We start from the raw sequence: 26303 nt of genomic DNA on the forward strand, positions 1-26303 counted from the left end.
AATTCTTTTATTATTAATGAAATAACTTCTTTCCTATTTTTTTTTATTATTATTATTATTTAAGATGCATCACTAGATTTTAATATTTAAATTTTAAATTTTTTTACAGCATTATTACTTCAAATAAAATAAAAGTTAAACATATGTAAGACATTTGATGTGATTCGCATGCCATTTTTATAATTAAAGATATATATGTCTAATAATAAGAATCCGAGACATATTGCAATAGAGGAAACTTTATAGTGGGTTAAGTTAATATTTTATTTATTTCTGATTCATATGGTGTAAAACATCTCTTTTTTTTCCTTTAGTGCATGCATCAAAAAGTATAAAACGCAGATATTTCTTCCTTTTAATACGACATTCATGCGCATGCCTGAAAACTTCTGTGTGTTTACCCCTCAGTCAGTCCTCTGTTCGTATGTTCTTGTATTATTATCATTATTATATTTATCTAGATAAATAACCGGCAATATCTTTACTTTATCTGACTCCACCCATGTGGTGGTCAGTACTACTGGCCCCACCACCCTCCACCACTACTCCCTATCACCACCACCACCACCATTACCATTACCACCACCACCACCACCACCCCCTCACTTTTCTCGTTTAACCCCCCTCTCTCTCTCTCTCTCTCTCTCTCTCGCTTTGCTTTTTAACGATCTAACTTCGATTTCCGCGAAAGTTACTCCCTCTTGTCCTCTACTCTATCCCCATGCATCCGAACCAAACATTCCCTTATCCCATTCTCTGACGTCAGTTTGCCTATTTTTATTTACATCCTTCTTATCCTACGCACTACTCGCTCACATTATCTTACCTCGTTGGCTGCTGTTAGTTAGTGCGTAGTCTCATTATCCTATGCACTCCTGGCGCACTCTAGATTCTTCCCCTCTACTTGCTATCTGCTTTTTCTTCTCTCTCTCTCTCTCCTCTCAGTCGCCATTACACGTGTCTTGTCCTCGCTCTTTCCACGTCATCGTTACTGTGTCGCTTTGCTTTATCTCCCCCTCTTTCACTTTCGCTCTCGTTTATTTTTAGGGTTTCTCCCCTTCTTCTCTGTTCTTTTTCTTCTTTAGCAGCTCAGTTGTGCTAACCAATTCTCGAACAAAAGAGAAAAAGTTTTTTAAAGGAAAAATAAACATGGGGTCGATCCCCGATCCTGGCGAGTTAACTGAGTTAACTCAGCCGAGTTTCGACGAGTTCCAACGTCAAACATCACTGATGACGAGCTGCACGCTTCTCTGGAAAGAGCTCTCCGATCACTTCACATCTCTGGAACAAAACCTCCAAAAGAAATCAGAAGCTTTAAAACAGAAAATCCAAACCTTAGATACTCAAACAAAATCCTCTCTGGCTAATTTAAGAAAACGTGAAGTCACAATCGATGGCAGCGTAGAGATCGCACTCGAACGCCTTGATGAACATAAAGAAGCAGCTTTAAAATCACTTGAAAATCCTGACAGTTGCGATGATCATCCTGACGGAGAGGTAGATAACGGTGAGGGACTTTTACAGATATTGAAGTCTTTGTGTTTGAAAATGGAATCAATGGAGTTCTGGCAGTTGATAACTAGAAAGAAGAAGGAAATTGAAGTTTTAAGAAGCCAGATTCCATTAGCGTTGTCGGAATGTGTGGATCCTTGTAGATTTGTACTAGAAGCGATATCAGAGGTATTTCCGGTAGATAAAAGATGCGAAAAAAGCGGAAATGATTTAGGATGGGCATGTGTGTTGAGTTTGGAGAGTTTAATACCGGTGGTGGTGGACCCTGTAATAGGGAAGTGTAGAGTTCTAGTGACGCCTAGTGTGAAAGAGAGAGCTAAAGAGATTGCAGAGACATGGAAGAGAAGTTTGGAAGAGAGAGGAGGAATTGAGAATGTGAAAACACCAGATGTGCACACTTTTTTGCAGCACTTGGTTACTTTTGGTATTGTGAAGAAAGAGGATGTTGATTTGTATAGGAAACTTGTTGTTGCTTCTGCTTGGCGTAAACAGATGCCTAAACTTGCTCTTTCTCTTGGTTTAGGTGATAAAATGCCTGGTACGTTTTTTTCCATCTAATTTTTAGATGAATACTTTCTAACGTAATTGTACAACTTGGTTTAGGTGATAAAATGACTATTATGTTTTTCTTAAAAAGTTTTAATTTCTATTTTTAGGTAAATACTATCTACCTTTAACTGTAAATCACTTTTATGTGCTTATGATATATAAGGGTGTGGTCCTTTATGTATATAGTTGTACAAGGTTCTTGATTGGTAGCATTAGATAGATTCTGATTTTTGACTATGTTATATTTGATGGTTCAGCTCCAGCCAAGGAGTCTGGTTATGGTAAATATAAGAGAATATCTTAAATGTTATGGTGAAACTGGAAATATTTATTTTGTCTTGCTTGTATTTTGTCACATAAGGTGTGCTTAAGCTCAACTATGTGGCTCGTGCAGCGCTTGTCTTCATCCATACTCTCTCCTGTGCACAAGGAGAGAAGGTTGTCTTTTTGTATTTATGTTGGTTCTTTTGGAAATTAGCATTGGGTTATTTGCAAGTATAACTAAAACTTCCTAATATTATAATCCTGATAATTCCAGCAATAAAATAGCAATTATGCTACGTATAACTGAATGATATGTGTGTCATTGCATATAAATTTTGTTCGATTACATGGTTGTCTATCTTCTGAAGTATCTTCTCGGTTGCATCATGTATTACGAATGTTCCACTAAAGTTGTAGTAGGGCTTCTGTAGTTTGGCGATTCTAAACTGTTGGCGTATGCAGATATGATTGAGGAACTAATTAGTCGGGGGCAGCAGCTTGATGCCGTGCATTTTACTTATGAAGTTGGTCTTGTGGACAAGTTCCCCCCAGTTCCATTGCTTAAAGCATTTTTGAAGGACGCAAAGAAGGCTGCAGCTTCTATACTGGAGGATCCTGATAATACTGGTCGAGCTGCGGTATTTTTCACTTCATTTACTATGATTCTTTCATTGATTTTGATAACATAGATGATCTTGTTCTAAGTCTTTTTCATCCTGGCTTAAACATTGGATTGCTCTTGGATATGTTCAATAAAAATATGGTTATCTCCACCACTTTGGTGCTGTGCATGACTGAAGAGCTGTTTATTTGCTATTTGGTTTGGGGGAATTCTTAGGGTTATCTATTCTACCATGAAGCGTGCTCAATAGCCATTATTGATCTATTGTTAATCTCAATGTTCTTGATGTTTACTGAGTATGACCAGTGTTAGGTTTTGAGTAATTACTGCATGGTCTCCCATAACTTATCATCTAAAGATGGGCAAAGAAAATGTTTAGTATTTCCAATAATTAGGCAACTGCTTTCCAGAATGTCTTCTTTTTAGATTATTATGAAGGCAAAAGTCCATTGCTTTATTAAATATACTAGATGCGTACTTGGTGGTCTCCGCCAAATTTTTGTGCCTTAGGCGAGCACAATCCGGTTGTCTTTGCCTAAACTCTTAAAACCAGGTGATGAAGAAGTGCTGCATTTGGTCATAGTAACATCTTAGGTGATGACATGAATATATTTTTGCCTTGGTAAGAACAGTTAATTTTATAATGGCTTGCACTGATTTTGATGAACAGAGCAATGTAAAGGTGACTGCATAGCCTATGACTAAAGGATATTTCTTATTTAAATCATGTATTGCGGTGTGTAGTATCCGTACTTGCATTGAAGACAAACCCTTTGATGTATCTGTGTTCTTATGTTTTGTTTATTTGTAGGTTAAGTCATTCATTTCTTTCAACTAATTAGACGTGTTTATTTGTGGATATTGTAGCACCTTGCTGCTCGAAAGGAGCAGTCAGCACTCCGGGCTGTCATAAAGTGCATTGAAGAATACAAACTAGAGGCTGAGTTCCCACCAGAGAACCTTAAAAAACGCCTTGAACAACTAGAGAAAACCAAGACAGAGAAGAAAAGGCCAGCTGCAGTTCCTGCCAACAAAAGAACACGGGCCAGTAATGGTGGCCCAATGCCTCCAGCTAAGGCTGGTCGCTTGACGAATGCTTATGTATCATCTTTCCCTGCACCTCCGGCTTTTGTCAGGTCTCCCTCACACACGCAATACCCTACTGCTCTACCAGCATATCCCTCTCCACCAGCTGTTTATGGCACCAGGAGCCCACCATCTCCATATGCTTACTCCCCAGAGGCTGCTCCTCCCATTGCAGGATCGTATCCTGGAGCTCCTTTGAGTTATCCTGCATATGGAGGATATGGCAATGGTTTCGCACCAGCTTATCAGCAGGCTTACTACCGATAGACATGACTACTTGATGCAGATGGTAACCACTGATATGATGACACCAATTTCATTTGCTTTCTCAACTGGCTTGTTTGTAATCACTAACCTTTTTAATGGTAGCGATGTGTGTGTGTTAATTATAACTGTTCTACTTCTTGCTTTGCCATGGTAAGAAGTTGTATTTCTAATGTTGATCAAACTGTAGCACTAGGTGATTGTGAAAGTAATCCTGATGGAAACATAACAATGGTGAACTGGAAGTACTACCACTGTTTCTAGGACTAGTTGTAGAAAAGTTGTTCCTTGCTGTTTTAATTTGGTTCTGTTTCATTGGCTTTTCTTTTATTTTTTTGTGGCTTCAATTCGGATTGAATCCCATCTGTCTTAAAAGAATTTCAATCATTAGGGTTGATTGAAATTCTTCCAAAATATCAGAACGGGATGGCATTTGATTCAATTAGAGCACCTTTATTACCATCCTTCACTTTGATAATTATTGGTTATAGGCCTCTAGGTGCCCAATCTCCTTTAGTTGGTTGGTATTTAGCAAACAGCTAAGATCACTGATTGTTATATTATAGTGGTTGGTGATTCTTAGCGGCATCATTTTTCATTATGAATGAAAAAGTTTTGGCAAGTATGTTGTGAAAGCAAACGTTTTTTTTAATATTATATATATATATATATATATATATTATATTTCTTCACGAAATGGAATCAATTGGTAATAGCATTAGTGTTGCAAATTCTGTTGCGGGCTTGCTGTCAAACTTTGATTATAACCCAAAAAGCTATGGGTTTCTTGAGTTGTAGTTACCTTTCTCTCTAAGGCATTCTCCCGCTTTTTGAGCTGCAAGGATCCCTCCATAGTCTTTGTAACTTTTTACTGGTTGATAAGAGCGGTCAGTCTGTATTTTCTTCCTTCTAATATTAATACATCTATCTCTGTTGAAAAAGAAAAGAGTGGCCGAGACACCACCTTTTATATTTTTGATGTTGGTAAGTGATTTTAGAGCTTTGCTTGAAGTGATACTTTTTAGACATGGGCTGTTTAGTTTTGGTAGATATTGAAGGCCGATCCTGAAGTAGTCTTAAGTAATAGGGGTCCAGTCTGCCCAAGTCAAGTCGAGTGCATTTCCTTTCCCTTATCCTAGTTTAGTTTAGTATAGTTTGTGTTCTGCAATAAATATATTCTTTTTCTCTCTTAACAACATATTATGTATTTTAGGGGATAACATCACCCGTTCATATATTCATTATGGAAATAGAAAATTGAAATAACTTGTGTGGAAAAATATATTGAAAACGTTAAGATAAAAAGAATGGAAACGTGATGTGATTTCTTTTGAGTCATAAATGGGAGGAGGGGGATTCAAACTTGCTCTATTATTAGTCTAAATCTGTGGGGGCACTTAATTTGGAATAAATGTTAAATTGATTCAATTTTTGCAGTAAATTCTTAGTGCTCGAGTGATGAATTTATTAATATCATTATATTTCTCATATCTAATTAGTACCATTTATTTTGAAATTCATTCATATAATATTTTTACACACTGTTGATTTCTTTTTCAAATGTAACTATGATGTATTAATGTGTGTTTAGTTGTCCTTATGCAACAACAGTGGTCATGGTGATTATCTCCATTATTGAGAAAGATCAGAAGAGATGGAAAAGTTACAAGTAAAAATTGAAAATGATATACTTTTGATTTTAGAGCTAATTTTATATTTGATATTCTAGACTGTAAAGATAATTTGTTTTATAGATCTCTTTTACTCGACAAAAATTCAAGAATCAAAATGCTTTAATTTAAGATTTTAAATAATCTTATTCTTATGCTTCATCATTTTTGGATTTTCAGAACATTTCTCTTTTTTCTTCTTTCTTTCTTTCTTTTCACTCGCCCTTGTACCTCCCATGAGATTTTCTAACCGGTCAAGTCTTAGACGCGAGCCCGGAAGTGCCATTTGATGAAAGTAAGATATAGGCTTCTTCTCTACCTCTACCTCTACTCTCTGCAAAACACAGCGCTCTCTTCAGAGTATTGTGATTGTGGCGGCAATATACGAGCTATACTGTTAAATCTCGTCATGGTATGGCTGTAAAAGGCCTGTAATCAGTGTCCGTGGCATCGGTTACAAGGTGTTCGATGTTTTGCCCAACTGAAAACTGAATCCTTATTTGTCATTCCAAATTCTGCTATTCAATATGAGATTAACCGTGTTGAGAAAACCTACTAGTCTCACCTCGTTAGTAAGTTCCTATCTTCTTTCAAGGGCGTGTAATTTCTGTTCAAAGGCTTCAACTTTTAATGATAAGACAAATAGCAATCCCGAGAAAACATCACCAGCCCCGAATTACTCTAGTAATATTCATCTTTCTCCATTGTTCAGCAGTGAAACACACTCTTTCAATGCTTACAATATTGAGCTTGTGGACAATGATGCTTGGCAAGTTAAATCAGGTTTAACCCATATGTGGCGAGGATCATTGGATAGGGGATTAACGGAAGCAAATTCTGCTTCTGAAGCATTTAATGAGCAGGTTAATGATGGAGCATCTTTGCAGGGTGATTCTGATTTTGATGAGATTGATAATATGAGAATTCGAGGCAATCTTTTCTATAAGCTTGATAAAAATTCCAAAGAGTTTGAAGAATATAATTTTGATTTTCACAGGAAGAGATCTTCAAATAAAAAGAATGACAGTTCTAAAGAGAGCAAAGGTAAGGAAAACCCAAAAGCTGAAAATCTTCCGAAGAAGACGGTCAGGAATCAAAAGATTTGTTCTTTACATCTTATCAATGACATGGATGCTTCTATTAATGTTGCGAAAAAGAAAGTTAGAACACCAACTTTCAATCAGCTTACAGGTCCTTACCATGAGCCGTTTTGTTTGGATATTTACATTTCAAAAGCTTCTGTTCGTGCCTGTGTTATTCATCGGGTTACAAGCAAGGTTGTGGCTGTGGCACATTCAATATCGAAAGACTTAAAGTTTGACTTATCTTCAACGAGGAATGTAGCTGCTTGTGCTACTGTTGGAGCAGTTCTAGCTCAACGAGCTTTGGCTGATGATATTCATGATGTCATTTACACACCAAGAAAAGGAGAGAAATTGGAAGGAAAGCTTCAGATTGTGCTTCAGTCTATCGTTGATAATGGCATAAATGTGAAAGTGAAGCTTAAGCAAAGGCAACGTGGAAAGGCTAGCCTCCCACAAAGTGCTTAAGCCTTGTTGCCTGGTGGTTCTGCGTGTTCTGACTCATAATTCAACCTGTAGGATGGTATTATGGCTCTAGTATTTTATTGCAAGCATCATACTCTTGGTTCTTGGAACTGATACATTTCTGAGGCAAGACTATGTCAAATGCATGTCTTTTGAGCCAAAAATTTTCAGTTTACAGGTACTGAGAACAATAAGGGTCTCCATTGTCCTCGTCAAATAGTACTATTCCAAGTATTTGAGTGTTGGGTTGAGTTGTAATGGAGTTAGCAGTTCTGTTTTCTGAGACAATGACTTGCATGAAAGCCTCAGGGTTTCATTATTTTTCCCCCTCTCGTTCACACTGCTTAGGACAATAAGAATAAGAGCAAACTAGCTAACTATAGAGTAGAGTGCTACTTATTGCACGTGGAATAGAAAGCATGGACAGCCCTGCAATATTGCTTGTTGATTATCTCCTGTAACTATAATGCATAAACGCATGGATAAATTGAAACCTTTTATTTTTCTTCCAAATTGATGTTTAAGAGTCTGACTAAACTTGTGGGTATCATTGAATTAAATAATTTATCTTCATAAGTGCAAAAAATTGAAGGATTTCATCAGACATTATGTAAATTGATGACACTGGCATTTCCATTTTTCTTTATACTGCAACACACGCAAGGAACAAGAAGCAAATCTATTCAACATTTCCAGCCTAAGATGCTCATGTATAAAGATTGTACTCAAATTCATACATCAAAATTCTTAACTGAAACATCAAGAGCAACAGGATTCAGTCATTAGCTGTTGCTAGTTGCAATGACAGCAGCTCATCTTCAGGAATGGTCCTGATACGACAATCTGACCTGGGATAAGCTGCACAGAGCAGTGCATAGCCACTGTCTACTACATCGTCACTGAGCATGCCTTCACTCTGATCAACCGTGCCGCTAATTACTTTTGCTGGGCAAGTCATGCATACCCCAAGCTTGCAGTCATGAGGCACTTCTAGCCCAGAGTCTAATGCCTTGGATAGAATGTTCTCATCAGGTTCCACCTCTAGCTCTGTAGATTGACCTTCATGCTCAATTACCACTTTGTAAGACCTAACAATACTTTTCAAGGATCTGCCATTTCTGCAGTTGAGTTTAAACGAAGGAATTTTGGTGGGTAAACCTTGTTGGGTGAGAGTGAAGGACGGAGAAGGAGAAGGAGTGAAATGAATGGTTGCCATGGCTTTTTCTTTGAGGTGGGGAATGATGAAGGAAGCCTTTTGCGAGTGTTGAAGTGATTCGTGGTGCTTGATAGGATAAGGTTTTGCTAGTAGTTGAGGGTTAGATGGGATTTGGCATTGGGCTGTTTTCTCGTGTGGTACACAAGGTCAATAAAGAAAAAAGAACCAAGGACCAAAAAGGCTTTACATCTTTTAAAAAAAGAAGTAACTAAAGAAAAATGAACCAACTTACATAAAACAAATAATTTACTCATGAAAAGTTATGATATAAGTGTAGATTCCTTTTCACTAATGCTAAAGACTTGAGGACAATAAAATATAGTTAGACCTTTTTTATTTATCAAAATTGAAAAATATGTTGTTTTGATAGTCAGGGGAATTCTTGAATTCACTATAATGTAATTATAATTTAACTCTAAAAAGTGAAGATAAGAAAATATTGTTTACTTGCAATACTAAAGTTAAGAAAAAAATGTAAATATCTTAAAAGTAATAGAGTATTGAAGTTATGACACTGTAAAAAAGATATATCAAAAGGCATTGATTAAAATAAAGTAACTATATTAATGGATATAATCATAGTAACTTTCATATGCTTATATATGAAAATAATCTTGAAAAAAAAGAAAACTGCACATCCATCCAAACCTGCAAATCTGATATAATTCATACACGTCCTCAGATATTTTGGTAGCCAATCGATCACGTAGCAATCACTGTTTAACTTGGTCATCAAATCAGGTAAGATTCATCCCATTATCTTACTCATTAAATTTCGAGTTACAACAAATCCTCCGATTTTTTCCACCTTTAATCAACCGATATCAGATCTACATTTTCCTTCCAAACACCACTGCTCCATTGAAGGTAATACACATAAACACCGCTACTGCTACCACTCTATCTACCACTGGAATCGTCTGTCACTGTCAAAGCCTCATAGGTAACACAAATCCATGTTCTAATATATTTGGTTTCTTCTTTTTTTTAAAAGAAAAAGGGTTGTGTTTTTCTTACAGGTTTTGACAAGTTGAGCAATAATATTTTCAGGTTGTTTTGTTTTCATATAAAGTGCAGTAGTCTGAAACTATGGCTGTTGAGAAATATGAAATCGCTAAAGATGTAACTGAAGTAAGTTAATCTCAATGGAGGTTAAATTCCATTTTCTTATGGTTATGGACACAATTGTTTGCTTAAATAATTGGCCTCTGTCTTGTGCTTAGCTAATTGGAAACACTCCATTGGTATATCTCAATAATGTCGTGGACGGTTGTGTTGCTCGTGTTGCTGCTAAACTAGAGATGATGGAACCATGCTCGAGTGTCAAAGACAGGTTTTTTGTTTTTTCAAAATGTTTCTCGTTTCCTTCAGCATTTATATATCTTTTAACACTGTTTGTGACTAGCCTTGATAATCTCATGGGGGTTACATCTTGTTTTCTCTGGATCCTGACAATTCTGGACTAACATGCAGGATTGGTTACAGCATGATTGCGGATGCAGAGGCTAAAGGCCTTATCACACCAGGGCAGGTTTGTCATCGTTTTGAATACTCTTCCAGTAATGGAATTGAGGGGTTGTTATCCTGTGGAACTTTTTTTTTTCTATGATGATGAACTTTCGTTGATTTTGACTGCTATTTGAACTGTTGCTGAAGAATGTTCTCATTGAGCCAACAAGTGGAAATACGGGCATAGGATTAGCATTCATGGCAGCTGCCAAGGGATACAGGCTCATTATCACAATGCCTGCATCAATGAGTCTTGAAAGAAGAATTATTCTCCGTGCCTTTGGAGCTGAATTGGTTCTGACTGATCCTGCTAAGGGCATGAAAGGGGCTGTTCAGAAGGCAGAAGAGATTTTGGCTAAAACACCAAATGCTTATATGCTCCAGCAGTTTGAAAATGCTGCCAATCCAAAGGTATCTTTCTTCCTCATTCAGTACTTCGATTCTGGTAAATGCAGTTGGTGGTGGAGTTTTAGTTGACTTGAATAATTTTTTGTAATCTAGATACATTATGAGACTACTGGACCAGAGATATGGAAAGGATCAGGAGGGAAAATTGATGCCCTTGTTTCAGGGATAGGTACTGGAGGAACCATAACAGGTGCTGGGAAATATCTTAAAGAGCAGAATCCTAACATTAAGGTGGGGTTAACCCCTTATTAGATTTCTTACTTGTTTCTGCTTCAGGATATTGCTCTCCCCTTATTCTTGATTTCTTTCATTTTCTGCAGTTGTTTGGTGTTGAACCAGTTGAGAGCCCCGTTTTATCAGGAGGAAAACCTGGTAAGTTATATCCAACGTGATCAATCTATTAGAAAAGTCCTCGTCCCGAGATGTATTGCTCTTTTATATTGCTTTACAATCAAACAAATTATGAATGTAATAATGGGAAGGCTCCCTACTGTAGTGATCTGCAAACCATCTTATACCTATAAACTGCAGATTGCAAACTATTGGCCTTAAACATAAAATGGAATTTTTTTCCTCTTCCTTGTTCTATTGGCATTCGTTTATTTTTCTTTATTTGCTGAGTTGTGTGTATATTTATCTCTATTCTTTAGGTCCTCATAAGATCCAGGGAATAGGTGCTGGGTTTGTCCCAGGAGTTCTGGAAGTCGATATCATTGATGAAGTTATTCAAGTAAGGCTTACTAATTCTTTATTACTCTTAAATTACCTGAGAATTTCATCATGTAGTTATGAAGATTTTTGTAAGCATAGCATTGATTTCAGATAAGCAAACTACAATTTTTCTCATGTATGCAAAATTACTTGGTTTGACTAGCGGAAAGCACTCGTTATTATGGGACAATTCTTTAACTGATTAGTTAGTACAATCTTGCAGGTATCAAGCCAAGAAGCAATTGAAACAGCAAAACTTGTTGCGCTGAAAGAAGGTTTGCTTGTAAGTTCTCAACTCAACCTCTCCAACTGCCAACTTTCGATATATCTATTAAGCCCGCTTCTGAGCTGTGTCATTGCATTTCACCTGAGAAATGGGAACACCTTTCTGTTGCAGGTAGGAATATCATGTGGTGCTGCCACTGCAGCTGCAATTAAGATTGCAAAGAGGCCAGAGAATGCTGGAAAACTCATAGTTGTAAGTTTTTTGGTCACTCCTTTCCAAATTCTGGTGTTATCATTATTATTAGCTGGCTTGCCTGCTGCTTCCTATATAGCTCTGCAAACGGAACCTGAATCAATTTGCAAAAACCTGATAAATCCATGGAAAGAAACACTGTTAACAACATGTGAATCCGTGCAGGTGGTTTTCCCAAGCTTTGGGGAGAGGTACCTGTCGTCCGTGCTGTTCGAATCGGTGAGACGGGAGGCTGAAAGCATGACATATGAGCCTTGAGCTGTTCACTGATTTTGAAACTGGTTGGGGTGATGCTTTTGTGCTGGGATACTTTCTTCTGCCCAATAAAATTTGTTTATTTGCTCAAATTGTTGGGAGAGCATTTCCACAAGTAATTTCAGTGTAAAAATCAATTGAAGCCTGTGTGTGAAATGTCTTATTTTTCTCTTAGGTGAAATAAGAACACTATAATTTCTTCATTGCTATTTCTTTTCTGTCTTTGCTGATTCCTTGGCCTTCTCTCTTTTCGTTTCTATGTCTCTGCTAAATTATCATCCAACTACAAATATTAGAATGAGTTTAATTAATTTATTAAAATCTGTTAATAAATTTTATTATTCTTCCATCTATATTTTCTTATAGATCACAAATATATTTTATATATATTTTAATTTATAATACATTCTTTCTTTAATAAAATTTTATCTTAATGAGAAAAACATATTGTAATTTTATTAAACTCGTCGTTCAAAATAAATAAACAAGTGCAAGGTCAAAATATTCAATTGTATAATACATTCAATAATTCGATTCAATTATAACTGAAAAATCTGTTAATATTAGTAAGAATTTCTCAATTTTTTATGAAATATTAAAAATGGTAATCTCATTATATAGCCATGGTCTATGGGTGTGGTGAATAATAATAATAATAATAATAATAAAGGACCAAACACAATATAGTAATATAGGAAAAAAGAAAAACAAAAAAGAAATAGTAGTCATTTTTATATTCTTGCAAGTGATCAAAACGGCAAGGGCTCGCAAATAAGTAAAAGGAGAAGAAACGAAAAACAAAGGGCTTTTCTTGGCCAACCTACAACCTCTCTTAGATTGAGATTCGCGGCCACTGCAAAAGCACCGCTGTGCCACTTCAGAGCTCCATTTCCGTTTCTGAATCAATTGGGTATTCTTTTATTCCTTCCTTTTCTCTCTGTTATGTCACACTTCTGTGTGTGTGTGTGTGTGTGTTTTTTTTTTTTCTTTTGTTAACTTTCCTTTAGTTTTAAATCATCTTTGTTTGATGTGGCCGTAGAAAATATAATCGCTAGTAAAGCGTTGGCTCTTCGACGGCTAGGAATAGTCATTAAGGTTGTGAAATTATCATAATCAATCCAATATTTTGATCTTAGAAACCCTAATTGTGCCAAAACACTCAACTTAATTTAGCTGATCTGTAGTTGATTTTCAGCTACTATGATGCGATTCTTCAAGAGTACGAATCAAAATTTTAGCTGCAGTTGCTGGTGTGACCTGTTCTGGGAATGAGAAAACTATTAGAAACACTATATCCGATTTGATGCGGTCTTTTCTTTTCCTTTTTTTTTTAAGGCAAAAAAAGGATTAAACAGTGCCGAACTAGGGTTCCATTATCAAAGAAGTTTTTTCTTCTTCACAGTAGAGGGATATGGAAGCTTAATTAATTAGTATTGGTAGCAATGAGAAATATGCCAAGTTAATGCATTTGTTAAGCATTTCTATAATGATTTCCGAAGTCTCTCAGTAGAATCATATGGATCAGAGATGGTAATCTAAGAGTTTGAGAGAAGTTTATGTATTTGTTTCTAATCTATATTTTGGCTTGGAAATCATTTATGAAAATGATGGAAGCAATTCAATGAAGCATGATACTTGGAGCTAAAATTAAATTGTAAGTAGAGATTTGTTGATGACTCCATAATTGCAATTCAAACTAACTACATTTCTCCAAATTATTTGGGACCTGAGTCTTCCTTGTATTTTGATATTTATCTCACACATTTAGTAGAAGCAATCTGACATTTGATGACCAAACTGCAGTAGAATTAGGTGGGATGATTTGATTTCGTTAGTAATCACTCTCTTTAATATGCAGAGAATCATGGCCAGCAAAGCTGAAGGTGATCACGAATCAATAAATGAACAAGCAGTTGTAAATGCATACAGTGGTATGAGATCCGAACTGAATCAAATTTACTCAAAAGTCACTGAACTTGAGATGGAAGTGAGCGAGCATTCTCTGGTCATTAATGCTATTCAACCACTTGACCCATCGAGGCGGTGCTACCGAATGATTGGAGGTGTACTGGTTGAGAGAACCATCAAAGAGGTCCTGCCTGCTGTCCAACGCAATAAAGATGGAATTGAGGAGGTAATAGCAAGGCTGAATGAGGCTTTGGAAAAGAAGAAAAAAGATATTGCTGAGTTTGAAGCTAAATACAAAATCAGGATAAGAAAGCCTGAGAGCGAAGTGAAGGATGATGGTGGCAAAAAAGAAGGTTCTTCTCAAGGGGTTCTTGTGGGTCCTGCAAGTTCATGCGAATGATCCTTCTTTACAGTATCTCAGATCCGTTTGATAGCAATCGACTTTTTATTGTGGTGATATGAACTGTGTCAATCGTGATTGTAGACTAGGTGATATTGCTGAAACCAGAGATTGTGTTGATCCTTTTTTGAATGACAGGACTACTACTTGTGTACCATTTTTGGAAATTGAGGCAGGCAGCAACCTTTCTTCAGGTTGCAGCTAGTCTTTTTTTAAACAAAAAAAATTATTGATTTAAATGAGCAATCTCAGCCTCACTAGGTGAGGGATGAGAAGCAGTTAACTTGGCAAGTATAAAGCCTAGATATGTACAGGTGTTCTAAATGACAAATTGAAAGACATTTTCTGAAGTGAAAAAAAGTAGCTGCAATACTGATTTACAAGTTGTCCTGATGCTTCCAAAGAGAAAAAATAAATTAAGCAAAAAGAAAACCAAACAATTCTCTTCTCTCCACTCGAAGCCTAGCCAAAAAAATCCTGAACGCCTCTACCAGCAAAAACTGTATCAGACAACTCGGCCAAAACGGCATTAACAGTAAGCAAAAAGACGCTAGAAGCAGCGATAACACCGAGCACAACACCAGTAGTTCCCAGCACTTTACCAAAAGCAGGCCATTCAATCTCTTCGATTTCCTCTGCTACTCCACTCAGCAAACCTTCTTTCTCTGCCTTCTTCCTCTCCATCATCGCCTTCTTTATCTCCGCTCCTATCTCAGCACCCGACTCTTCTTCCGTAATATCCGCTTCCTTCGTCGCCTCCGATTCTGTGCTCTCTTTACTCTCCTCCACTGCTCTCCTTATCAAAATTCCGTTTCTTGATTTTGCATTTGCTATCAGGAGCTTGCGGTGGATGATTAGAGGGGAGCTAGTGGCAGGTGGCGACTTAAATTGTAAGCAAGCGTTTGGCCGTGTGATTCTCAACGGCGGAGTAATCGGAACTTTTAGCGACAGAGACGTCAGTGCCATCTTTGATTTCTGCGGCGAATTTTATGCGTTCATTCTGGTGGATAACAAAGGGGATTTGATGCGGTTCCGCCGCCTGCAACAGATACAACCTTCGCGGGCTATTGGGCTGGGATCTACAAAATTAGGCCCATCTCTTACTAAGGCCTTTTATCCAGGTTAGTATGGTGCCCCTTTTTTGTTTTTTAAGAGTGACTCCCAACTTGTTTTACCATCAATTTCTCTTTTCTTGCTTCAACTTTATTTGTTTTATTAATTATTGATCAATATATTGCAGTAAAACTTACCTAGGAAGATTATGACTTATTAAAAGATGAAATCTTATTTATAATTAGTCCAAGTTAGGATGAACATTTTTCTTTTATTACCACGTGAAGGTTTTTCTTATTTAAAATATACCATAAATATATATATGTACGCGCGTATAATAGAACACTCACTCTTATAAATCTCAAGTCTGTCAATTTATAAAGGAGTTAAATTCTACTTATATGAAAAAAACTATTTAAACATGTAAGAGTATGAAGTTTGATTGACCGAACATATAAACTATTTTACTTGCACTACTGCTACGTATAGGCTTGGCTGAACAATATGAATTATTTTACTTGTTTGAGAAAAAAATAAATATGTGGAAACCCTTAGACATCGAAATAAGCATTTGACTTTCAAGTCTCAACACCATGTGCGCCAGCCAGCAGTATTGTCAAGAACAGAACCCTTGATTGGTGATTGATGAGAGCTGGAATGTGGTTGTGGAGTCGAAACAATCATATATACAGTGAAAAAAGAAAGAAAGGAGCCAGTATGGATATATATATTGTCACTATCCATCCACAGAGACAAGAATAGAAATACAAAAGCCAAAATGCTATTCAATTAACTTGACAATACAATTCCCAAGGAGAAACCAAAAAAATAATTATAAGAGAAAAGCCACGACCCATGAAACAGGAGCTCCATTTGTAATTAATGTTTTTCCACTCTTCTCTGCCCATCATCGGCATGCTGCATTCACCACAATCAGACAAATTTTGACACACACTACTTCATCATCCCTCTTGCAAATTCTGAAATTACTTGTGTGCTTTAATAGTCTCTGCATTATGTAATACAGTGAAACTGTATGCTCCGACATTAACAGATTTGGCATATATACGTGTATAAATTATCATTTTGATTGGACCCGAAAGCAAAAATCTCGAGGTCTAGAAAATCACTTTCCCCTTGAATGGCATGATGAATATCTATAAACTGACAACCATGAACATTTTGGACTTGTGTGCCAGCAGCTGAAGATCTCCATATGGTGCATTATTCCCAATTAACTAACATTGAAAATTTAGTTAAATATGACGTTGGATATGAGGTAAAGCAATCTTATATCTTTCTCTTTGGCTCTTTTTCTTTTTTATAAATAGAGTTACAGAAATGTGTTCATAATTTAGAGTCCTTATATGAATATGTTCGTGTAGAAGTGAGAGATCGTGTATAGACAATGCCATCCCAATGCTATATTTAAGTCAAGTTACATACATATATTGTCTATCTTAGGCTTTTATGATTATACTATTAAGATTTACAAGGACTTTTCACATAAATTTGGTGATCAAAATTCAATGGAGTTAGTAAGCACATGCTAATTTGCAATTAACAACTGGCGGTACATGCACATTTGGATAGTGCCTCGTGCATCAATAGCAGCCTAAGTTCAATCATGGTCTTCTTTTTTCACTGAAAAAGAAAAGGTTCAGTAATGGCCATTGTCAATAAGATACGAATTTACTTTACCTTCATCTATACATAAAAAATGGACCCACTTTTAAATATTTCCCTATCGAACATCTTCAGAGGGTAATCCTTCAAATTACTCCAGACAAAACAACAGAAAAAAGAAAGAAAGGAACTTTGGCTGATACAGGAGAAGAGACCTTCTCATCCTACAACATTATGTGCATATAAATCGCCTCAAGTTTATATGCAAGTATGTACTATTAGTCTGAAAAAGTTGAACTTGGGCAGTACCATTAATACATTTTAACTCTTCCATGGTTGGTAAAGTTGTCGGCTTTTGTCATAAAACTTATGGGACTCTAAACATGTTTTGTTTGTATGATCTTTTACCCATGCTAGCAAGTTCTTGTCATAATCAGTCTTTTTATGTGAACCTAACCAGCCAAAAAGATTGTAATTTTATGTGAAAAAGTAAGATAAAGAAGATAATCTTTTATTGGAAGAACTTTGTCATGTAATGAGCATTTTGGAGGCCGTCCTAACATATCTGCTCTTGCTCTTCGTTCAAAGTTGGTGTCTTTTATGGGAAAGTAAAAAGATCACACACCATAGGCAAATGTTATAAGATTCTGTAAGGTCAGTTGAGTTTTTTTTGGCATTACTTGTTTATTACTTACATGCACAAAGTGTTTGCATTTGGCCTCATTTCTTTCACGCTTTATCAATCTTCAATTTATCTTTTGTGTGCTTTTGATTGGTTATTTTCACCTGTTTTCATGTCCTAATGAATCTTGTAATTGATCAGGACCGTCTGATTGTTACCTCTTTAGGAGGCACATTTTGATTTAGTACTCCACATCCCACCAAACGTCATAACTCACAACCCAAAAATGAGGACTCATGATTTTTAATAATTGAAACACAAAGGACAAATGGTCTGGTGTTAGCCTTACCTAAACCAACTAACTTTTTTTGGGGGGCAAGTATAAATTATGATGGGTCTAAATATTTCATTCTTTTGCTATAGTTATTATTATATCCCCCTGCTTTTCATTCGTTGATAATCGTTAGTATCTCTTTGGATCCTCTTGGTTTGTCTTCCCTTCTGCCCTCTATAAAACAGAGAAAAAACAGAATTTAAATTATTATAGTGTTCTCTTTGACATACTCCATTCTCAAACCTTGCTGTCTTCTATACACATATGGGGTTTTCAATGCACCTTTTTTTGGATGGTATTCATGCAGAAGCAATTTATAGCTTATAATTTGGACAAATTTTCCTATATATTTACATACACCATATTCAACCACTCGCGTCAAATCGATTCTGGTTGCATAATGGATTTAGTCTCTGGATAATGGTAGATAAAATAATTCAGACTAATTCAATAATCTTTTATTTTTAGTTTATAAATATTTAGTTATTCGTTATAATACTACTTATACTAGTCATTTTTCTTACTCTTTACGTGACAGTATAAGTACAAGCACTAGAGATATTCAACTAGTATATGAATGATGGCTGAGGATAGTATTTTAATTATATTCTATTTTTGCCAAAGTCATGTGCCCTTTAATTTCGTTTAAAAATACGTAGCTTAATTCGAATTTAAACTCTCTTAGTGCTCACTTCTCTGTTAAAGAAATGATTAAATTGAAACGTTTACAACTATTAGAGAAAAACTAGAAAATGGATTTAGTATCTTCAAAACTTATCCAATTGAAAATGTATATACATACAATATCTCCCCTGTAAAAAACACTCATTATATCTATTTTTGCCTGTCTATTTCAAAACTAAAACCTAGAAGAAGCAATTATATACACTGATCCAAGTAACAACTGTGTTAGAACCAGGTGTCCTGCCCCCATGAAAGTAGGTATTTAAATGTGTGCACAGAAACTCCCAAATACATGTTAGTTCCTATAGCTAATATATATATATATGCTGCCGAATGGGACCACCGACCGTAGCAAAATATTCACAAGCAATAAATGAGGTCGGCTGTTATCAGCAATTGGGCAATTGAATTGAATCAAATTAAGGTCCGAGATAAGAAACATTTAAAACAAGAGAACACACACATGCATTATTTGTCATGTTGGTCTCTTATCAACAAAAGAACAAATTTCTCAATTTAAAGTAAAAATATATTCATAACATGCATCGAGACATTAACACATCCCACGCTTTCCTTGGTTTCCAAATTAACAAATTACATATTTTACCCTTTGTCTTCTTCCATGAGAAACATCCCTTTTCACCAAAGACAAAATTAACTCCATTAAACAAGGAACAAAACAAAAAACTATCTCTAACATTTCTTAACCAAAAAAGAAATGTTACTAATCAATTACTGCACCGACCAACTTGAAACATTATGCTGCCGCCGGCGTCCTTCAGGCTTCTGGAGGGTGTCGGATTCCGAAGAAGATGAGGTTAGTAAGCAAATGACTATATCAGCAAAAGCACTAATTATAAATTTGTGAGTCTGTTTAGGGTTCAAGTTAAGATAACAAGAGAGCAACTCATGCAAGTAGTCCCAATCAGCCTTCACGTCTCTTGGCTTTCTTGCTTCAATCATTTCTAGCATTGATTGCCTAAAATCAGCGTAAGGATCGGGTGAGTACTTTTTAACTGCGACACCTCCGTTCAGTGGTGTTTGAGGCTCAGCTGATGGTGTTTCTGGTGATTCTATGATGGAGTTGGAGCGGCCAGGAGAGGAGAAGAAGAACCGCTGGGAAGCAAAGATAGCAGCAAAGTCAGGGGGCGAGTCGACGTCAGAGCCAGAGGAAGAGGAAGAGAATGAATAGGTGGAAGGAGTACTGAGAGATTTGGAGGTGGAAGCTGAGGAAAGGTCATAGAGGGAGTTGACGTTCTTTATCATAATTGATGCAGTACTAGAATCGGTGGCAATGGTGGTGGTGGTGGAGACAGTTGGTGGTGGTAATAGATGGGTATGTTCTTGTTCGGAGTTTAATGCGTTTGAAGATGCAGTTGTGGTGGGCAAGCATTTGAGCAGGTTCTTCCAGAAGAAGATGGACATTTTGAGAGAGAGAGAGAGAGATATGTATGATTTGTCTACTGTGGGTATAGGAAAGATAAAAAGAGAAGAAAGGTGGATGGTGCGATGGTGGGGTATTTATTTGGTAGGAGAGCACTGTGTAAGGTTATGGAGGAGTGATGTCTACATGCATATTTTTCTTTTCTTTTTATCTTGGTTTTCTCAGGACTTCGTAATTGTACCTTTATTTATAAACGTGTAGGCTTCTATTTCTTTTTCTTATGTCTAAATTAAATATTGGCTATGATACCTAATATAGATTTCAGTTGAAATTTTGTGCATGTTGGGATAGTAAAAAAGAAGATTATTACATGTAAAGAAAAAAACAATTAACACTCCACTTATTGATAAAATGAAATCTTACAACATATATATATATATATATATATATATATATAGTAGCAATTAAGTTCCAAAACAAACATACAAAAAGTTATTGCACCACATTCTAAATATGTTGAACTTTAATTTATTCATAATAAAGATTCTAAATTAAAGTTTATTTTTCCTGAGACTCCTTAAAACTTCTCAACTTGAGCTCTTAGTCTGGAAATATATTCAAGCTTCAATTCCTTGATGAAAATCTGAGTAATTTGGTCTTGAAAGTTGGCATACTTGAGGCGTATTTTTTTGCTGTTAATCCTCTTGCGACTGATGATATTTCGGTTGCTGCTCTTTCCAACTCTGTGACTGACTCGTTGGCTTTTACTTGTCGCATATGCAACATTTCCAAACCATATAGCATAATAAACACATGAGCAGCCGCTAAGTGCTGAGAGTCTGATTCCTTCTTCAAACTCTAAATCAATGTAACTTTACCGATACTTCAAAAGATAATCATTAAGGTAATATAATCCAAATTCATATAATTCTCTTGTTGAAATTCTGTAATTTTAATCTCAAATTCAAGTCTCTTACTTTGCCTACTAGTATTGTAACATACTGTTTTTTTATTATCGATATTTTACCATCATCGGTATCACAATATTCAACTATTCTTGAATTATAAAAAACGAAGAAGAAAAATGATAAACTATATTTATTTCTATCATAGATTTTTAATTACTTTTATGTGTAGCATTTATAGCGCTTTTATATATATATTGGTTGCCAAATCTAACTCTATATAAATAATAATCAGCTTAATTCATATAAAAAATCTCGAGTTTTTAACAAATTCTTTTATATAAAGTTGGATTTTCTTTTTCACTATTATTATATCATGAGAACTATGTTCGCCACTCAACAAGGGTAAAATATTTCAGCATTTCTCTCTGATAAAAGAGTTCAAACAATTAACTACTTAGTCTTTTGCAGAGGTATAAAAATATATCCATTTGATCATTTTACTTCAATTCTAAAAATATTACACGAGCTCAATATTTTATCGTACCAAATTTTTCGATCATTTCCTTTTTGAATTTTTGTTGAAATCATCAGTTCTAAACAAATAATTAGCATATTTATGTTCTCATTTACCTAATATAAAGATCTTGCTCATGAGACTGCTTTGAAAACAATTATCTATATGTTTGCACCAGGCTCTATATCTATGTACCAAGCTCTTAACGTCTGTTTTAAACTATATAATGTCTCTTTTTAATTTTCAAATTTTATCATCTTACGTTGAAATTTATAAAATTTATAGAATTTATTTATAAATCTAAAATTTATATACTTTAAATAGAAAAAAAGTTAATCTAGAATTCTACATATTAAAATTAGTATGAAATTGATTATATCTAAACTAAATTTTACCAGAATAGATAAATATTACAAATAAAATCTACATTAGTTTGTCAATAAATTCTATAATACTGAAATATTTTTTTTAATTTTATTATTTCTATTTTTATTTTTTTAATATAATTTTTTTCAAATGAAATGAGATCCTTAATGGATTTGAAATAAATATAGATTTCAGTATTATAACAGTGTTAGTGAACTTGAATATAAATTAGTAACGTTTTAATTTTTAGAATATTAAAATGTCAGTGTTAAAAGATTAAAGCCTCTTTAAATCTTCTATCAGTCTGGTGATTGATAGTGAAACTCTTAATATTATAACCTTCTAACTTTTCAAATTTGACTAACAGAACCTTTATAAAAGTAACCTAAAGATATCTGTTGCTCGGGCAAATTTAGACGCAAACATTATAACAACTAAACTCTTTAGGAATTAGCAAGATAGTTCACAAATTAAATACATTGAATTTTGGGACACAAGAAAATACATTGTTAGCGGGATGGTTGTGATCATATTAAATACATGATCATTAACTAAAGGGTAACAAATTGTATTGTTTGCCTATTTCAGAGTTTACTTTTCCTAAAATCTCATGCTTTAAGGGACTTGAATATATCAACAAGCTGCATGGTTGTGTTGAAGGATTACTTTTTGGAAAATTCTTTTATAGGATTAGTATATATCTCCACTTGTGCACCAAACCGATTAGTTTTACATGATAGAATATATCTCAATCGTCTAATCTCAAATATAAAACACTCATACATATATATCACTTTTTTATTAAGTATGGTGTATATACCAAATTTAGATAAATTTTTTTATGACAGCACAGATCGATATAAGATTTTTCTACAATTGTCAATTGAGCCTAACGAGCAGCCTAGAAAGAGGAATATATAACAAGAAACATAGAGATTAGAACTAGTTGGCGAATACCCTTCTCATAAAATAATTGTTCCTCCCTATCTGAAACTTATATGAAATTAGCAAAGTTATTAACTAATGAACCCACAATTTCTTTACCATTTGTTGGATAGAAATGGAATTGGGGTATAACTGCTACTTGTACTGAAATAAACCCCTCTCGTTTGGGCAGATAAATAAACAAGTTTCCATACGCATGCAAAATTGCTGCAAAAGACATCAGCACATGCACATGTCTTCTAGAGTTGTTCTTATATGTACTTGTGCTTTCCATACTAACGGTGTGAATCAGTAAAAAAAGAAATCTCCGTATGCACAATTATGATTGGCATAGTCATTTTTAGTGTACTAATATTAGATGCAACCTGCTAATTTTCTCCAAGAGATATTTCATGAAACGAAAATATTTACATCTTAAGAACCCTAGTTTTTCCTATGTATAGATTTGAGAATCTATTTAGAAAAAGGAAGAAAAAAACTGTATATATGGAGAAAAAAGTTTGGAGCTGAATCTATTCCAATTAATTAGGGTCCAGACTGAAGACATGGAAGGAACCATATCCCATGTCCGTAATCAAGATAATTTCAATTATGAGAAATAATGCCACTCAATTATGAAATATCAGTTTAAAGGTAGTTCCTTTTTTAACTTGGGCTTACAGTAGATAAACATTTTCCAAGAAAAACCTGAGGTGAGCCGCAGGAACATTGAAATTCGTTGCATTTACTTCCATAACACCTATCCACCAAAATTACACTTAGATGCACCTTCGCGTCATGTTTCCAGTTAATTAACCTCACCAACGCCATGGTTTCTTTTATCATGAAGCATAGTTAAAAGCTTTCTTTTTCCTCTTTACCATCCTTACCCGAATGAAATCAAGTCCCTGTCTACTCGCCCAATTCGGGTACTGTCAAATTGGCCTTATTTCACGCTTCTCACACTCTTATCAGAAACGAATACAGCTAACATCAGTCCTTAAGCATCAATTAACAGAATAACCTCTATACAGAGAACGCACAATGATTTTCTGTTTTTGGGTGCAAAAAGTAAACTTACCAACAAAGGTTGGTGATATTGGTGGAAAGCATTCTATGAAAAAAAGAAAGCATCTTATCTTTAAGAAGTAGAGAAAGACAAGTGTGGCAGCAACCATACGCAAGAAAACTAAACGAAGCTGTATAACTTCTCGTGGTGGGGTGGTTTTTCAGGCTTTCAGCGTCAGCTTTCATTATAATTTATGAAAGTTTGTTACATTGCATATGCATAATTGTCCTGTGAAACAACAAAAGTGGCTCACGAGGACCCGGGGAAGAATCAGACATTGATGTACGTACCCTTCCTCTTATGAAAAACCCAACATAGGTCCTACCTGCGGCTTTGGTTCTTTGTTGTCTAATTCAAAATGTATCAATGTACGTACAGCTTTAATTTATTTCATCCATGGAATGATAACCAAGCTGTGCAAAATCCATCGACCCTTTTTAAAATATATTTTATAAAATATATCTGCACACACACATACCTTAGCCCCTGTCCTCTTGTTAGCAGTTAAGACATTTTTGCATGATAGTACAGTCGATTTAATTAACAAGCGATGGTACAATAGGTTCTAGAAGGAAATTGCACGCCGTCCAAAACTCACAACCAAGAGGACCATCTGTGTAAGTTCACTTTTGAGAATCCAGTCATGCAACTTGAGAATTAGCCCGCAATCAATAGGCACGGATCCATCTGGGCCTCTTGTACTGTTGTGTCAAGAACACTTTGCACATCCATTTTGGGCCTTCAGGAACCAAAAAGCGGCCATAGTTCATTAGAACTAATCACACGCTACACACAATCCACATCCACACATACCAGAAAGCAGTAATTAAATTGAAAACTAGCTAACGGACTCTTCGACTGAACTTAAAAAAGGGCACGCGGTCCATGCCCCATATTTACCTATACCCGGCTTCGATCTAGACGAGCAAAACCATTACATATGTTCATCAGCATACCAAACTCTAACACCAAAAGGAAACTATAGATTCCTAGCCACCTAAGATTACATCACACGTTAGTATTCTCATTAAGCCTAGCAGCTGCAGCCATTGATGCCGCAACACCGCCTGGATGTGTGCTCAAATTCGGGTTGTTCCTTATCTCTGCACTCACCACTCCTTCAGCATCTGCCCTTGTCACCACCTTATCCGCTGGCAACTTGGTAGTTGCAGCCTACATCCAAACATACATATAATCAACAACACCATATCACCAATCTTGTTGTATTCTCACACCTATCAAACACTTGTAACATGATAAATGATTACATTTATAGTTACCGTTAGAACTTCTGTAAGTTTAATTTTGTCCTCCTCACGTCTTGCTGCTGCATTGTGACATGCAGCAGACTGAGCTGTGGCTGCCAGCCCACCTGGGATAATAACATTGCTACCAGTTGCTCTCACTTCTGCCGCTTGAATTGCGGCAGCGTCGCTCTGGTCTACTGGCTTGTTACCGGCTGTTTGTGCTGTCGCTTCCAGTGCTTCTCCTATTGTAATTGCATTCTGGACAGTCCCTGCTGTCATGCCCACCACCGGAGTGGCTTCCACATATTGCCCGACAACCTCCAACCACCACCAAAAAAATTATTAGTCCCAAATCCAAAAGGTCAATGCTAACGAAGTGAAAAAAGCACGGTAACGAATAACTGAATGACTCGTTGCACCAATAATTTCCATCTAAAAAGTAAAAGAGTAGAGAGATATTAAGTAATGGACCTGTCCAGCAACTCTTTCAGTGACTATGCGAGCTCCTGGAACATCACTTTCGGTGACGGTAACGCCTCGTTCACTAGCAGCGTCAGTGGCGTCTCGGTGACCAACAAGACCAGCTCTCTCATTACGGGTTGCAGCAGCCTGCATAGTAGCAGCTGCTCCACCTTTCTGGGTATGACCAAACACCATTGTTTCAGCGCTCTGCATCATGTTAGCATCTTCTGGGGCTATAGTCTTGGATGCAAGGTCACCAGAGACGTTGAAAACATCACCATATTTTACGGGACCTTGATCTTGCCCTATGTGCCCACCTTGCTCCGTCGGCTTCCGTGGTTGCTCTTGGCTCATTTTTTAAGAATTTCTGAATAACTTATATTCCTTTTCTCGACTAACTGTTGGCTGCAAGAACTTGGAAGATATATATACTGGATACAAGATAGACGCTGGAAATGTCATACTGAAAACGTGGCATGTTTTTGGTTTGCGATGATATACGTGGCGCACTCTGGCTTAATGGTGTATACGTGGCTACATATTGACTGAGGTGTCAAGTGAAGATTTGGAGCTTGGGAAACTGGTGACATTCTGCAAAACACATAACCGACAGATGTCTGTTACAGAAACTGGACCTCAGCCTGGCTTGTTTCTATGATTTTGCTTTAGGACATCGGCTGATGGCTGTATTGTGTTGGCTTGGCCGCCTGG

General features: G+C 36.0%; 8 protein-coding genes across 13 annotated transcripts; 4 read left to right on the forward strand and 4 right to left on the reverse strand.

Moving 5' to 3' along the window:
- The first annotated feature begins 955 nt into the window (after window positions 1-955).
- LOC8280921 (FRIGIDA-like protein 4a) lies at window positions 956-4597 on the forward strand. Its single transcript, XM_002517090.4, has 3 exons — window positions 956-2050; window positions 2788-2963; window positions 3815-4597. Exons 1-3 carry the CDS (start codon window positions 1150-1152, stop codon window positions 4298-4300), a joined length of 1563 nt encoding a protein of 520 aa, XP_002517136.2. The 5' UTR covers window positions 956-1149; the 3' UTR covers window positions 4301-4597.
- Window positions 4598-4744: 147 nt separating this feature from the next.
- LOC8280920 lies at window positions 4745-7835 on the forward strand. The gene has a single exon (XM_048378952.1). The coding sequence runs from the start codon at window positions 6495-6497 to the stop codon at window positions 7515-7517; it is 1023 nt and encodes a 340-aa protein (XP_048234909.1). The 5' UTR covers window positions 4745-6494; the 3' UTR covers window positions 7518-7835.
- Window positions 7836-8120: 285 nt separating this feature from the next.
- LOC8280919 (ferredoxin C 1, chloroplastic) lies at window positions 8121-8867 on the reverse strand. The gene has a single exon (XM_002517088.4). It carries the CDS (start codon window positions 8728-8730, stop codon window positions 8290-8292), a length of 441 nt encoding a protein of 146 aa, XP_002517134.1. The 5' UTR covers window positions 8731-8867; the 3' UTR covers window positions 8121-8289.
- Window positions 8868-9329: 462 nt separating this feature from the next.
- Window positions 9330-12300, forward strand: LOC8280918 (cysteine synthase). 5 transcript variants are annotated; one of them, XM_015717978.3, is made up of 12 exons: window positions 9330-9471; window positions 9598-9673; window positions 9781-9861; window positions 9954-10063; window positions 10204-10261; window positions 10387-10650; window positions 10741-10878; window positions 10968-11019; window positions 11298-11377; window positions 11582-11641; window positions 11756-11836; window positions 12002-12300. In XM_015717978.3, exons 3-12 carry the CDS (start codon window positions 9820-9822, stop codon window positions 12092-12094), a joined length of 978 nt encoding a protein of 325 aa, XP_015573464.1. In that variant the 5' UTR covers window positions 9330-9471; window positions 9598-9673; window positions 9781-9819; the 3' UTR covers window positions 12095-12300. The 5 variants fall into 5 exon arrangements, with proteins under 5 accessions (XP_015573464.1, XP_048234914.1, XP_048234912.1 ...); XM_048378957.1 differs by having other exon boundaries at window positions 9803-9861; XM_048378955.1 differs by having other exon boundaries at window positions 9383-9471; window positions 9559-9673.
- Window positions 12301-12792: 492 nt separating this feature from the next.
- LOC8280917 (probable prefoldin subunit 2) lies at window positions 12793-14556 on the forward strand. Its single transcript, XM_002517086.4, has 2 exons — window positions 12793-13001; window positions 13950-14556. Exon 2 carries the CDS (start codon window positions 13956-13958, stop codon window positions 14397-14399), a length of 444 nt encoding a protein of 147 aa, XP_002517132.1. The 5' UTR covers window positions 12793-13001; window positions 13950-13955; the 3' UTR covers window positions 14400-14556.
- A 189-nt stretch (window positions 14557-14745) lies between these two features.
- On the reverse strand, window positions 14746-15512 carry LOC8280916 (preprotein translocase subunit SECE1). The gene has a single exon (XM_002517085.4). It carries the CDS (start codon window positions 15363-15365, stop codon window positions 14862-14864), a length of 504 nt encoding a protein of 167 aa, XP_002517131.2. The 5' UTR covers window positions 15366-15512; the 3' UTR covers window positions 14746-14861.
- Window positions 15513-19137: 3625 nt separating this feature from the next.
- Window positions 19138-20432, reverse strand: LOC8280915 (transcription repressor OFP12). The gene has a single exon (XM_048378958.1). It carries the CDS (start codon window positions 20141-20143, stop codon window positions 19451-19453), a length of 693 nt encoding a protein of 230 aa, XP_048234915.1. The 5' UTR covers window positions 20144-20432; the 3' UTR covers window positions 19138-19450.
- Window positions 20433-24629: 4197 nt separating this feature from the next.
- Window positions 24630-26008, reverse strand: LOC8280914 (late embryogenesis abundant protein D-34). Of its 2 annotated transcripts, none has more exons than XM_048379785.1 (3): window positions 25602-26008; window positions 25152-25448; window positions 24630-25056 (listed from the first exon to the last, which is right to left on the reverse strand). In XM_048379785.1, the coding sequence occupies exons 1-3, from the start codon at window positions 25944-25946 to the stop codon at window positions 24892-24894; spliced, it is 807 nt and encodes a 268-aa protein (XP_048235742.1). In that variant the 5' UTR covers window positions 25947-26008; the 3' UTR covers window positions 24630-24891. The 2 variants fall into 2 exon arrangements, with proteins under 2 accessions (XP_048235742.1, XP_002517129.1); XM_002517083.4 differs by having other exon boundaries at window positions 25164-25448; window positions 25602-26006.
- Between the last annotated feature and the right edge of the window lie 295 nt (window positions 26009-26303).

Source organism: Ricinus communis, chromosome 9 (genome assembly GCF_019578655.1).
Source record: "Ricinus communis isolate WT05 ecotype wild-type chromosome 9, ASM1957865v1, whole genome shotgun sequence".
In the NCBI taxonomy this organism is placed as follows: domain Eukaryota; kingdom Viridiplantae; phylum Streptophyta; class Magnoliopsida; order Malpighiales; family Euphorbiaceae; genus Ricinus; species Ricinus communis.